This window comes from Polyodon spathula, chromosome 6 (genome assembly GCF_017654505.1).
Source record: "Polyodon spathula isolate WHYD16114869_AA chromosome 6, ASM1765450v1, whole genome shotgun sequence".
In the NCBI taxonomy this organism is placed as follows: domain Eukaryota; kingdom Metazoa; phylum Chordata; class Actinopteri; order Acipenseriformes; family Polyodontidae; genus Polyodon; species Polyodon spathula.
In genome coordinates, this window is record NC_054539.1 from 50,563,458 (window position 1) to 50,579,376 (window position 15,919).

At 36.5% G+C, this 15,919-nt stretch overlaps 1 protein-coding gene across 1 annotated transcript; it reads right to left on the reverse strand.

Annotated features, from left to right (window-relative positions):
* Positions 1-15,214, reverse strand: LOC121317294 (TNF receptor-associated factor 5-like). Its single transcript, XM_041253081.1, has 11 exons — positions 15,035-15,214; positions 12,049-12,277; positions 11,019-11,076; positions 6,775-6,876; positions 5,705-5,869; positions 4,738-4,815; positions 3,463-3,537; positions 2,766-2,858; positions 2,082-2,222; positions 1,293-1,464; positions 1-831 (listed from the first exon to the last, which is right to left on the reverse strand). Exons 2-11 carry the CDS (start codon positions 12,270-12,272, stop codon positions 251-253), a joined length of 1,689 nt encoding a protein of 562 aa, XP_041109015.1. The 5' UTR covers positions 12,273-12,277; positions 15,035-15,214; the 3' UTR covers positions 1-250.
* Positions 15,215-15,919: the final 705 nt, after the last annotated feature.

Sequence of the window (15,919 nt, forward strand, 5' to 3'; positions counted from 1 at the left end):
ACACTTTAGTACATCTACCCCTTCCTCTTTTACATACTGTACAACTGACTACTTAAATGTTTTTTGTCACAAAAACAGTTAAGTATCAGTAAAAAAATGTAAGAGATTTCTAAAACAGTTCTTGAAATTATGACAACACAGTTTACTTACTACATGCATTTCTAAAATGGAGTAATAAGAAACTTTAATGCAAAAAACAGCTGGTAGTTTTGTTTTTTTGGACACATTTGCAACTATTTCTTTGCTACTACTATAGCTCCTCCAGTCCAGTTAAGTCCACTTTAACTTTAACAAACAAAGTTTCGTCTTTTACATAAATTCCATTTTTTGGAGCCTCCAGCGCAATATGGTTGACAAAGCAAGGGAAGCCAAAAGCCAGATTCATTTCAGTGACTGGCCTCTTGAAGCTGTTGCTATTTAGGTCAGGTTTGAAGACATCCACAATATCATTTTTGGCGGCGCTCTGATCTAGAATCATCAGCGTCACTAACTGCTCGAAAGGCCAAGGCAGGAGCGAGTCAAATTCGCCCCTCATCACCACAACATAAAGAGACAAGTGGGTCCTTTTCCCAGCGCCATCTCCATTTAGGTACGCCCTCGCACACAGCCTGTAGCCGCTGCGGCTTGTGTAAAACGCCTGGCTGAAAATTGAAGGAACGCGCCCTTCCACTGCTTCCTTTTTCTTCTTCTTATAATCTTGGATCTTCCAGATGAGTTTCCCGTTGTAGGACATGGCTTCCAACTGACGGAATCTTTCCTCATTTAAACTGAGCTGCTCAACATGAATGTTTAACAGTCCAGAATGACGAGTGTACTGGCATTCTAAGGAAGCTGGAACAGAAGATTTTCAGTATTTTAGTGCTGTACACAGATATAACAAGACTTACAGCAAGACTAACAGGGGGGGAAAGGAAATAAACCTTATATCAGACACAATAGGCAGGAGATTCTCAAAGATATTTACTCTTTTCTTAAAAAAACACCCTAATGACTTAATGGAGTTTGGAATGACGAGCCCAGTGAATGAGGGTGGAGGGGGCGGCACCAGTGATACTTGGTTGAATCAGTTGCTAATTAAGATACAATACAATAATAATAACTAGGGGGTTAACTGACTAATATATATATATAAGCATTAAATACAAAAGACTGCACTTTCATTTTTTTCAGACATTTAACATGGAAGAATAACCATTCTCCGCTCTTTTTAAAAGTTTGGAGTTTCAGATCACAGTAACCCATACTACTATGTTGGGCAAGTTTAGGGAACATTAAGAAATACTTAGGCTTACTTAAACGATCTTTCAGTGACTCGATGACTGAGACTTGTTGCTTCAAGCTGTCCACAGAATGTTTGAGCAGCCCCAGCTCGGAACGGCTTGGATCCTGATTGAATGCACTGGTTAACTGCTGCAGCTGTGTCTGAATACTGGACACCCTGTCCTTCTGATCTTCAAGTGATTTCTGTTAGTTACACATGATAGGCACATTAAAAAAAATGTCTAGAGTTCTACTTAGGTCAAACTGAAAATAAATTCAGGAAAACTTGATGATGAAATTGTGTCAGAACTTTGTTGCGTTAACAGGGAGAATGATTTTAAAAGCTTGGTTAGTATTTATCTATCATCTGCTTTCGCAGACCTGAACTAGTGTTAAACTTTGCCATTGGTAACAGTAGGTAGTTCAAGGTTTAGGATTATACCAGTACTTACAGTCTTTAAACTGAAGCCTAATACAATGTACAACACTAATATATAAATCAAGGACTAGGTCTGCATAAACAGTCCATTGCTTATCTACCAGTAATGTGTCAGTTACTGAATTACTAGATACAATGTGCCATATTTTTAAAACAAAATAACAATCAACTCAAGCATGCTTAAGAAAACTTGAATAATATAACTTTGTTTGGTTCTAGTTTTTTTTACAGACTATATTAAATGCTTTTAACATATCCTCCAGTAAGTGTTGACCACACTGTTTGAACTGAATTACAATACACGCTTATATGACCAATTGGTGCACATTTGCTGTGGTGTAGTAGCACTACTGTTGCACTTTAAACAAAACATGAATCTTACCTGAATATCAGAGAGCATGTTGTCAGTTTTAGTGACCTGCTGCATTAAAGGTTTGATTTCTTTCTCCAGTTTGTTAACAACTTTTGTTAATTCTTGGATTTCATGGTGCTTTAAATGTAATGTCTTTTGTAGATCAGCTATCTGAGTGGAACAAAAGGCAAGTGAGTGATAGGCAGACACAAGTACAATCTTGGACCTCTGTAGAGTCTGTTTCTATTAGTGCAAGTGGTCCTGTAAATTCCCCCACAATAAGGTTCCACTACTGCGCCTCTCCTGAGCATAGACACCTGGTCTAGTTGTATTAGCGCTGTATGTTGACCATCTCATGCCTCCACTATGTTTGTGATTTAACTCACAGTACCAACAAGCTCTCTCTATATTGTCATGATTTAGCTTTGCAGGTGTTTTGAAAAAAAAAAAAAAAACTGTGATGTCTTATTAACATTGAAATTCCAAAGCGATACTGTATGTTTTTTCCAATGATTAAAAAAGTGAATTCTATTACACAGATCGACAGTGATAATTATTAGTGAAAAGGATCAATATCCTCCCCTGCCACCATTTCTGCTCTTTACCATATTGCTTGTTTACTGCAGTGTTCACATATCTATCCATAGTCTAGACACCCATATAAACTGCCAAGGGAAATGATATTGACGAACCTTGCAGCACTGTACAGCTTACCTGCTTTTCCAGTTTACAGTTACTTTCTAAAACAAGGAGCAGGTGGTCCTTCAAAGCCATGTCCTCATGAGCCTGAACTTTAATCCGTTTATCCTACTTAAAAATACAAAGATGACCTTAAATACGGTAGAGGTTTACAAAACAAAAGCACAGTGATAACAATGGGAAACAAGGACTAACTAAATAACATTATCAGCTGTACTGAAGGTCCTGATGGACTGTTTTGTATAGCATGTAAATAAATAAACTGACACATTTCCTTCTGTGTTGTGACTCAGAATTCACTAGCAGAAATCGCTTCCTTAACAATACCAATTATGGAAATACTTTTTACTAAGTAGATCCCTGGATTGATAGCTAATGGAGGTACCCGTTATTAAGCCTTTAGCATAGTAAAACCATAGAAAAGTGTAATAAAGCATAGTGAACACAAGGCAAAAACCAGCAAAGTACAGTAAAGCATAATAATTAACAATGGAAAACAAGGATTAACTATGGTAAATGCATCATAACTGAAAATATATATCCCGCAAGAACACTGTGGTTAACTTTTATATAGGACCTCCTTTCGGTGATAAGGTACGTTTCCCACTGAGCGTTATTCTAAGTTACCTTGTCAAATAAAATTATTAATAGTTATTCAAAAAGAGCAATAGCTAGTACTGTACTGAAATACATAAAAGGGCATTGTACTAACCCTAAGAGAGCAGCCATACTTCTTGTACCTGCATTCTATTGGAACTTCTGGGCATTCATGGAAGTGTTCTTTGAGCTATAGAGGAAAACACAAACATTTCCCAGCTAATCAGTATGTTTAGATCAAACAGTCTGCCATTGTACTGCCAAATTATTCAGTGACTCAGCTCCCCAATAATTCTCAGAGACTTCCCTTATTTTGTGCCAGATTGGCAGACTGCAATAAAACTAGCCCCCATTAATAGCACAGTTTTATTTACAGCTTCAGAAAAAGAGTGTTTTCAATCACATACAAATTGCCAGCTGCCGTGCCACACTTCAAATAATAATTCAATGACAATTAAGTTGCAGAATTTGAAAACACTATTTTAAATACCAAAATAAGTTTTTAAGATTATCCATTGATGTGTGCCTGTTTTTGGACAAACACAAATAAAAGAACAACTTTATTTCAAATTCTCTATCTAATTTCTAGATTCTCTATATGAATGGCTTCTTCACACTGACAGCAGCCATAAAGCGATAAATATTTTGTCAGCTTCGATACACCCTTTATAGCAGAATAAACTAGTATATGTATTCACAATACTCAAAACTGTTGTGCAAAAAAACAGGATGTAACTGTTAAAAAATGCTACTGAAGGTAAAATATAGATTTACATGATTTACATAATCATAGAACACAGCTGTGGATTGGACAGCACCTGAAATGGAAGTTAATTCAGAGAATAGGAGAATACGTTCTGTATGTGAAGACTGCTGCAGTATCTGACATATGAGCTTCGTAAAATCAGAGCCAGTACCTCAATGCATTACGTCATCTTGAACCAAAAAGTGTATGAGATACTAGCAGTAGAGGTGGACTGACAAGCACATGCAGTATATGGGAAAAATTATAAAGTGTTATAGTCCTGGTCTCTTGGTATAACACTTTTATAGATCTGTCCCCAAGTGAGCAGCCTAAAGGTGGAATGGTGTATTAAAGTAACATTGCCAGTCTCTTGTGAAATGCAATACAATACAATACAAATTACATTTTATATAGTGGCCTTCATGCCATGGCATCCCACAGCGCTGTACAAAGTTAAGAACAAAACAAAATATATATATATATATATATATATATATATATATATATATATATATATATATATATATATATATACACACACACACACACACACACACACACACACACTCCAGTTACAACCAATTATAAAAAAGCACATTAAAAAAAGTATGTATAAAGTGTGATAAATAATGTACCCTCTCTTACCTCATGTCTTTTCATAACCTGGGTGCATAGATTGGGGCAGGGAATTGGATACTCTGGACATTGGGTTTCTTCATGGTCCTGAAAATGCATGGTCATGACATCATTGGGTAATTATTATTTGTTCATCGTTAGTTAATATGTAGCATCATTTTCTGTGAAGAATTTAGCAAGTTCAGGGTGACAGCCCCCCCTTCATGATTCTCATATCAGTGTTGATAAAATCAGTGAAAGGGCTTTACATTTAAAGGTCCTAAAGCACTGCTATAGAACGAGGTTACTATATATTACTTTCCCATTAACAAAGAAATGTTACTAAGCTAGGTTAGTTACTTAAACAAAACAGTGGCTACTAAAGTAAACTGTGACCAAACTTTCTTTTTATTCTACATAATGACTTCAGAAAGTATACAGGTTGTTTTGGTTGGATTATTAGTATTGACAACACCTTTTAACTATTTCTAATTACGTCCATTATCTAATAAAGTGTACTGTGCCATGTAGCACTGTACGTACATGAGTGAGGGTGGATGAATAGATTATTCCCTAATGAAATACCCTGAATGTAGTCGTGTTCACCTCTGGCTTATGATGGTTCTGGAATATGCATCCGTTACAGGGTGGAAGGCTTGCACTTGTAAATGGTGTGTTGTGTATTTTGTATTTAAGTTTGGCGGGGATGGGGTTAATTGCTAAATGCATGTGTGGAATGTTGCTGGGTCTTGATTGAATAATTGTTCATCAAGTTGGGGAGGAGAGACTGCCCAGACTGAACAGGAGGAGGTTGTTGATGAAGTTCAATGGAGGCGCTGACCAGCCTGGACAAATCAGCATAACTGTTTAACAGTAAACTTTTGTTTAAACCCTTTATTTATAGTAGGGATTTGAAGCTTTTTAAAGAAATTCTGGAACCTTTCAAATCATAACTTAGTTTGTTCAAGCTGTATTACGCGCAAAACTGCAGCCTTACCTTCAAATGAATTAACACTAGATGTGTTTGACAGTGTGGACAAGATTCCACTCTATATTTACAAATATTCCTCAAGTGCTCCTTTAAATCCTTTCTCAACATCCTGCCAGTGCATCCTGCGTGTGTGCACTGCAGGGATTCATACTGGCACTGTTCAAGATGGTCCTGTAATTGCCAAGGAAGAATGTTACAGCATTAAGCACCTAAATCAAATTATTTAAAGCTACAGAATGATATAATACAAGACAGGTGACAGTGTCCATGAACTATTTTCATACTTAAAACCTAGCTTTTTAACATTCAAAATATATAGACCAAAACGAAACTGAAAAAACTAATATTATTAGTATAGTCTTCTATGTGAAGTGCAGAAAGCATACACCTAACTGAAACAGAAAAAAGCCTAAACACGTCTAATTGACTTGAATTAGTCAAGTACAGTGTTCATCAATTTATGAGAAAGCTGGTCTTCTCTTTAGACATCTAGACTGCTAGGAACCTCATCTGTGGGGTCGAGACAGCAGCATGGCTGTAGGGGGAGTTTCTTTTGGATGCCTGTATAGCTAGATAAATGGCCCAGAAATATAAAACAAGTTGTTTCAAATGTTTACAGTCATGGTGTGAATCAGGGGTTATAACAAACTTTCGTTCAACTGTATGTGTTTGTGTGGGCTAATATCAAGCACTTGTACTGAAATATTTGACCTTGTTTTACTAGCAAACCATGAAATAAAAAACACCTTCAACGACATAGCTTGTTTCTCTTTTTTTATTTTATTTTTTTTAATATAGTAACATACGCTTGAGAAGTTGAGTTAAATAAATCTTTTGTTGGGGTATCTATACTTTTAATTATTTCCATATTTATTTCATATTTACAGATATTATCATTGGCAGAACTGGCAATGCTGTGCTGCTTAAACACCCACTGTAAGAATGTGGTTACCCAACTTTGACAGGAATTAATGAATAAGAAAGTGTGTGTGTGTGTGTGTGTGTGTGTGCGTGCGTGCGCATGATGCAGATAGAAACCGACAGTATACCTGATGTAACAGGATCTGAAATCTTACCTTTAATCGGCATAAAGTCACCTTTGAACTGCAGTCAGGAGAATTTGTGCAGTATATTTCTAAGTTTAACACTTCTCTTTTACAACAGTTGTCCTGAAAAACCTAAAGAAAACAAAACACATACTGTTAGGAGACATTAATATGAAACAAGATTAAAACAACAAAGTAATTTTGATTGTGACCAGGCAGTGGCAGGAAGAAGACTCAGAGACCAGGAAACTGCAGTATGAAGCACCAATGCGCACTTTAAATACCGGTAAAACAAAAATACAAACACAAGTACAAAGTAACAAATAAACAGGCACACGGGCCAAAATAAACAGGTTTAACATAATACAAAAATACAAACACAGGTACAAAGTAACAAATAAACAGGCACACAGACCAAAATAAACAGGTTTAACATAATACAAAAATACAGACACAGGTACAAAGTAACAAAAATGACTACAAAAGATTTAGAAGTGAGTAGTTTTTCGAGATTTACAATTATACTGTATTTACAGAATAATCATAAATCTCAAAAAACTACTCACTTCTAAATCTTTTGTAGTCATTTTTGTATTACTTTAGTATAAATACATGTTAATTTGGATTCATATGTTATTTTTTTCTGACTTTATGTGAATGAAAAGACACACATTTGCCCGTTTTCCCATTGGAAATAGTGATATTTTGAAATATCACTGTCCTGGTCACAAAAGCAAAGTTTGTGGGGAATAATAGCCATTTTCTATACTTTTGAGGCATAAGCAATTAGGAAATAACACTTACTACCCAGGAACAAAAAAAAAAAAAAATTGTTACACAGTGTTATTATTAACAGCTGCATTTCCGTTGGTTGAATGTACAGTGTACATATTTTTCATAATCATGATTGTCTCTGACATTTCCTCCAAAAGAACAGTGTTTTTCCGACAAATACACGGACAACAGCACAACCACATCATTGTCCACGTTGAGCATGATGTGCAAAGTTTTATCAGAGAGAACTTCAACTCTAGTACTCAGCAACAGAGCTGAGTGTGTTCGGAAAGTGCAATGTGAAACCAGTAGAATTCTCGTCTGGATGAAGCTGCAGGTTAGCCAAACAAACACATATGAAGGAACTTTAAAATTAAGTTTGCCTGAATTTTTTTGGTGTTTAACGAACTGTTGCAAACTTGAAAAAAAAATGTGTTACTTTGAAAGTGAACCACGATTCGAATCACTTGCAAGTGAACTAGGTGTGAAAGGGCCCTTAAAGTGAATACAAAATTGGGTAAATACACCAAACGTTCCTCAGTTTTACTAATACAATTTCATCAAGAAGTCTCACTCAATATTTTATGTCTCATGCTGCAGTAAAGTTGTTACATCTTGCGGGATTATGCACAAGGTTTACATACACTTTATTATAGTATATAAGGGCTCTTGAACGAAAAGGTAAGTATGCTTCTGAGTTTGTCACAATGACAGCAACCAAGGAGGACAGAGTGAGGAATCTAAAGTTTACAGCCCAGGAGCTACATGTATTAGCAGAAGTGGTGGGGAATTATGAAAGGCTTTTTGGTGTTGAATCAGTGAGAACATTAACTTCAATGAAGAGGACAATCTGGCAAAACATTATGGACAAAACAAATGTGCTCTGTGGGGGTTTGGGGGGCGGTTTGCTTGCCCCAAAGACTCACACGTCCTGCGAGACAGTGAAAACGGAGACAGCAGTTGTTAATAGAACATTTATGTTTCACTCTGCAAATCAAATAAATATTTGTTTGTTCAACCGGATCGCCCTCTGATTTATTTTGTAATATTAATAAAAACTTTGGCAAAATGTCACTTTTAATGTTAAAAAAGTGATTGCTTGTATTTATGGCTGCACCTCAACTCTCACTCTCTACATTCATTTATTGGACCTGATTAGACCCTTGATTAGAGTTTCCATAATTTTCTTTTGTATATTTTAAAGCTATAACACAGCCTACTTAAATATCACAGGTACATGGTAACTATATACTATACTATAAATATATTAACATAGACAAAATTGTTGCATGTGACAAGAAGGCAACCAGCTGCATATACACCTGCCTCACAATCTTTATATATCCCAGGCTATCTGAGCATGTTGTCTGCTGCGTCAGGATAGCTGGTGACCACATCAAGAATCATCAGTTTCACATCACACACCATTTGTACATCAATGGAGTGGTAATGCTTCCTATTACGAAAGATATGTTCTATATCCTGGGGTGGAGACAGTGCTACCTGGGTGCAATCAATAGCCCCCAATACATTTGGAAAGCCAGACACTTTGTAGAAGGCCACTTTTATATCACAGAGAGCATTTGTCTCTCTGGGATAATAGATATAATTCCTGGTACGTTTCAACAGGGCATTCAGTACCTGCTGTAAACACCGGGAAAACGTTGGTTGGGATATCCCACCAATTGCTGACACAGTTGTCTGAAATGACCCAGATGCTAAATAATGTAGTGTGCACAGCAATTTCACTAGACCTGGCAATCCATGGGTCCTATCTGTAAGTGGCTCTAGATCAGAGGTGATTTCTCTTTTAAGGCTAGTATGATCTCTGTGCTCAATCTGTACTTAGTTATTACCTCTTCCTAACACAGCCCTAGGAACTGCCTGGTCCAAAATACTCTCTCCCTGACTCTTCTTCTCGCTCTGCTGTGCAGCTCTTCAGCTGGTTCTGTGACACATTGGTTTCAATAAGCGGTTCTTTTAACACATGCTGAGGCACCTGGTAAAGTTAGCACCCTTAAGTGAATATGGTTTGCTTATCAAATACCTCCCTTGCAGTATTTTGTGATGTAATTTGAATACATTTTCACCCATTAATATTATTCATTATATTTAAATGACTTGGACACTGTACTTTTTTCCTAAGCACTAGGTTGCCTGTCACTGGTTAGTGAATACAGCAGGTGTACAAAACACACAGTAAAAGGGCTTACTGCGTGTAAAACACATTACTGCTGTTTAGCGAATGAGACCCATAGCTTTGTATCCTGCTACATAGTGACAGCAATGTGAAATGCGTAGACAGCATAGGTTGAGTAAAGGTAATTTGCTTTATATTTTAATCTTTAAAAATCAGATTCAATGTTAATTTTTTATGGCCCTAAAAGTAATCTAGAAGGATATTCCCAGCTACATATTTAAGAAATAAAACATTGGTATGACAACTACTGCATATCAAACTATAATAATATATTCTACACAAGGTTGCCACTTTAAATGCCCAAAAATTTACCTAGGTACAATAAACCTGTAAAAACAACCTTTTCTTTATACTGCAGAGAGATTCCTCACAGTAGCTGCCCTATTGCACTGTACTCTTCTTAAAATGCTTTATATAGGCATTAAACGTTATGTTTTTAAAGATTTCAGATTTTCTCAAGAATTATAATTGTAATAATGCTGCACGGCTACCTCATGTTAAGAGTTCTGTCTTGTGAGTTCTTTTTTGGCAAGGCCTGTGACACCGAAGGCAGCCTTTATAGTTACACAAATCTCAAATATTTAGAAATTATGAATGATACATTAAAAGCCTTTAAAATTATGCATTTAAAGAAATGTTAAAAAAAGCCAAAAGTACCAGCAGAAATCCCACTTTCTTGTTCCAGTTATGTCTTTTGCTCTTTGAGGTCAAGGGGAGCTGCCTGTGTCAATGGCATAAGTCAATTCATTATTTTGGTGAAAAGCTCTTAAAACACACTTTAAAAATGTACTATATTTTTCTGTCTAGGTTATTAAATGGGAAAAAAACATGTCATCAAAATGAATAGAACCCTTTTCTCCATCTGTGGTTTATGTATCATCAGCTACAAATGGAGGAAACATCTCCCCCAAATTTGGTCCACCTGAGCAGGAATGACCCACGTGTTATTCTTTGATTTTATTGTACATCAAAACACTATTATGTATCTCATCAAAGTAATGAAGTTATTCTGTTATATGTTGCATCAATAGCAATAAAAAGGGAAATGGTTGATTGAATATTGTTTGCAAATCTGAAAAGAATGCTCATCAACAACAAGTGTCACATAGCAGTGGTGTGAGGAAGAGATTGGTTTTAACTTCAACATCAACTAAAGCGGAAACTGTTCATTTTCACGTATGTACATTAGTAGTTTACCTTCTGAGTAAATTAAAATGGAACTACAATTCTAGAGCAGACAGTAATTTAGACCACTGTGCCAGCAAGCACTTCAAAGAGGAAGAAAAAGAAAAAGTCTTACCTCATTTGATTTTATCAGCACATTATCAATAGGACATGTTGGAGCAGAGTTGCATTCCCTAGAAAAATGTCGAGACAAATGCAATCATAAAATGTTCAGACCTGTGTCTTAAATGTCTGCCTGTAGTAAAAATGGAGCAAGATTTACTAAACCGTTACCCTGTTGCAAAGTTTGCAACATTTTAGCTTATTAGTGCTGACAAGAAACTGTTAAATCTGACCTAATATATCTTCAGTCCCACTTCCTACACCAAGAGGTAAGATGAAAGAATACAATGACATTGAAAACATAGCAAATGTTATTGTAAGTCTTCCTGATAAGAAAATGAAAACGTTACATTGTACATCTTTTTTTTATATTTTGTTTATTACTCTAGAGAAGAGTTTGTCCTTTTTCAAACAAGTCCCAGAAGCCACTGCCTCTCCACAAACTCAGTAACGAACCACTGCTTTCCCTATGAGCTACATTAAGCATGTATGCATTCCTTCACACGTACAAGAGCACTCTTAAAAAAAAATCAATTACATGTTTACCATGATGTATACATCACTTCTTTCATGGTCTATAGGAAAATATGATACATACAAAATGTAGGTAATACATATTGGGTACGATTTACTGGAATTAGATCATATAGGCTTCTAGACTTTACTTTCACTTTCACTCAGGCAAAGTCCCTTTGACCTGATATCATAATGTGCAATAGGTGTTAGGACCCCACCAGAAATATTTAACTCCCTTTGGTGACGCAAGTAAGTGGTTTCATCTGTTGCACAGGGAGTGAATCTACATTGTTGTGCCATGACAAAAATAATGTATTTAAAGGTAAACAACTGACAGAAAAATTATTAATGATAATGATTAAGGCTATTAACCCTTTACGACAAAAACATGGATACGTGATTGAGGTTACAGTCAGCAGTGTGGATTTAACTGGTTATTAAGGGGTATAGTGTGATTACAGTATGTGGGAAATGGTAGCTGCCTGTAAAGGACTCTTTAAAAATTATTAAACACGTCTGCTACTTACAAAACAGTTGTAATGCACTGGTAGCAAAATATGTGTCCGCAGCCCGTCTGGTGAGGATTGAGGACGACTTGGCGACAACTGGGACAGATGTACTGTTCTTCCAGCTTCTCCACAAACTGGAAATTCATTCCAACCAAAAAGTCAAATTCAGTGGAAACAGTTGCACTGGAGTTCTGTCGTGAAATTCCACCCACATTTGAACTGGGGCAATCGCTCAATGCCATCGTCTCTGCAGAAAATAAAAAAACACACAACTGGTTTAAATATGCATTAGTAGAGAAAAACCTGTATGGAGATTTATATCCCCAGCAATAGGAATGCACAGGAAGCACCTATACATCCATTCACCTGTCTGTCTGTCTGTCTGTCTGTCTGTCTACATAGCTATCGAGAGAACCGCTTTTCCAATTTTGATCAAACTTGGTTATTCCTGCATATTCTTTATCACAAATTCTTGAGAGTGTCATAGTCTGGGGATATAAGTAGGTGCTGTCTGTCTGTGTTCACATAAATTCGTACATATGTTTAATTTATTTTTGTAACACTTTATTTAACCAGGTGTTATAAATAAGATACAAGTCTTCCTTTCCACATGGCCCTGAATGAATGCATTCCATACATTTGATGCATTTATAAATTTATTTATAATGCGTCTTAAAAAAGTTAGATCACTTTCAGATCTCAAACCATAACCACTGCTTTCAATTGCCTGTAAGAGGGCAGTTTACTTTTTTACATTATTCTAGAGAACCACTAAATCTAATGAAAAAATGTGGTGGCTGTAGGACATGGTCTTGCTCACTCTAATTGTGTACTGGTTACTAACATACCTGTTTAGTAAAACTTCATGTCTTGATTGATCGCTTGTTTGAAATCATAAAAGATACTGTGTTTAGTAAAAGCCTTCCCTTTCAATTAAAAATATTACATTCAACCAGTTCACTATTAATTATCTGCTTAAATGTACAGCGGCCTGAATGAAACATTACTTGAAAGCTTGTATTTTATTGCCAGAAAACCATATCCTGCAGACTGGTAAATATACCCTTTAGAAATCCCCCTGCTGATTCACAACGAAACTAACTAACGGTATTGTTCACAGGCCAAAAAATGATCCGTTATTAGTTTCTCAGGCTCAGCGGAGCAGCAGGCGTGTAGGAGGAATAGGCTCTTGCACTGATGAACCTGTAAAAGGAATGACAGAAGAGGGAGCTGGAAATAGAGCCCAGTCTCAGTTTGAGGAAGATAAAGAGCAGGAGCTGCTGAAGGATAGAGTGTGTGGCCGGGGGTGCCCTCTGACTCATGTGGTGAGAACCCCCTCCTTGGCCGAGGTGTGGATAGCGACGGCCATAAAGGTCGGGGAAGTGAGCCTCACTTACCCCCCAGAGGAGAATTTAATGGCAATGTGGGAAAGAGAGGAGGGGAGGAGGGAGGAGGGGAGGAGGGGAGGAGGGGAGGAGGGGGGGGGGGGGAGGGGAGGGGGGGGAGGGGAGGGGGGGGGGGGGGAGAAAACAAACTGAAAATGCAAGACAGCGAGCTGTGTGCGATTCAGGCTTAAATAAAATATAGGGTACAATGTGTTTGTTTGCAGATGGCAGACATCCAGGGCCCTATTTTAAAGCAAGTGCAAACGATTAAAATAATTAAAGCAAAAAACAATGTATTTGCATGAAGGAGCAATTAAATTATTGGTAGTTTTATACTGGATTTAAATTTCCAATCAATGAGAACATATGAGATCTGTAGTGGTATTATTATTGTTATTATTATTTGTACTTTCTAGTATTAGTAGTAGTAGTGGGGGTCAAGAAGAGCTACTTCCTTGTAGTGACCCCTGGGCACCATGTCTGACAGCAAAAAGCTCTTCAAATTGAACGTCTATGCAATCCTTAAGCACGTGAGGAATTGGGCGTTGGTTAGTACTTCATGATATGGACCCCACCTGGGACTACTGAGTTGCTGTAGAACTGCATGTTAATTCTCATATGTGTATATATATAGATATATATATATATATATATATATATCTTTCTCTTTTGGTGATGGTCTACATGTGTGGTACATTTAAATTACATAAACATTACTGTAAAATATAGCTTTACAACAGCAGACATACACCAACCCAGTCATATATAAGACAATAGGTTATTATCGTAAGGGAAAATACTTCCAAGAATAAATAAACAAATAAATAAATACATAAAATCGGTTTCACACCTGTGTATTTGATTCTTGTTTTTTCATTATTGGCACTGTGCGATAAATGTTGTGCATTTTTAATCCACGACCACAATCCTGAAGCTTTGCTAACAAAACGTGCATTCTGTCACACTGAATCATTTTAAAAGGCGTGCTATCGACTACAATCTACATCTAAACCGGGGACTCATCGTTTTGTCCAGATTGGATTAAAAACTGGTAGTAGTCACTCTTCATCTACACACTTCGATCACAGCCTGCTAATTATTTATTTATGTACTAAAAATCAGACACCTTGTCATTTTTTTTCCCAAGCAGCAGTTTAAATCAATCGCATTTACACCAACAGGAATACTTTTTAACAAGAAATGCAATTGCATAATGCAACTTTAAAGTGAATAAAAAAGGTATATTGTACGTATATGTGCCATATTCTGTACTGCTGCTATGCTTCTACAAAAACAAGGGGGAATCCCATAGCTGTGAAGAACGTCAAATGGTTTTGTGTCAGGTCCACACGCTTTTAAAAACACACATATTCCAGTTATAAAATCATTATTAGCAACTATACTAAAACTTAACCTGTTCTTCGTTTTTCAATCGAAATTATATTAAAAAAAGAAAAAAAAAGAATGACAAAGATGTTATAAATAAAGACTTGTATTGTAACTGAAATCAACAATGCAATATGTTGGTAATCTGTTTTACTTTCGGTTTTCATTGAAAGAAAAATACTCTAGGAAAAAAACTTTTAAAGGGCGGTTTTTACAGATCTGTAGGCCCATACCTTATTATGTAATCCGCTTCAGGTTCAATACACCACTGGATAGCCTCCAAGAATACGGTCTGGAGTACGTATGTTTTTATTATGCAGTGCAGCAGACAGGTTGTTCAGCCAAGACGCAGGCGCCTTTCTAAACTATCACAGTGAGAAGGATGTTCTCTTGTCATATTGCGGTGAGTAAAGGGAGGGGGATAAGTACGGTAGGGGATGATGGGTTAATAAATGTGTTGCACGCAACAACAAAAATCTAATAGTGAAATCTATATTTTTCTCGCTCACCATGCCATTATATGGAAAATGTTCTAGAATTTTTTTTATTTATTTTTATTTTTTGATAATTTCAAGGAAGACTGAAACTGTTTTGTTTTTTTATGTTTGTTTGTTTTTTTCCTTTGGTCATCCCCCCCCCCCCCCACTGAATTTACCACAATACTGCAAAATAATAGTTAGGTTTAAAATACAGCACTACGGCAAGTGCTTCAAAGCGTCCTTGGCTGAGGCTGAGTACAAATCTGGTTGTACTGTACAGTATCATCACTCAAGAGCTTTTTTTTTTTTTTTTGGATTGTGAAGTGATTCCCAAACCAATACTCAGACCTCGTAACGAGAGTAGCACAGAAAAGTAATCTCAATTACCATGTTATTGATCACGATTTATGTTTCCCTTGTTTACATTGTAACATTACTTTTCAAAAAAACTAATTTATTTGTCGTCGTCGCCCCCCCCCCCCAAAAAAAATGCATAAAAAAACTGGCTCCATCTTGTGGAGATGAAGATAACACAGTAAAACAACTATTATACAGGGGTTGCAAAATAATAATTTTAATAATCTACATATCCAACAAATGTGGACATTAGGGTTGGTTTTTGTTATACGATTTACCATA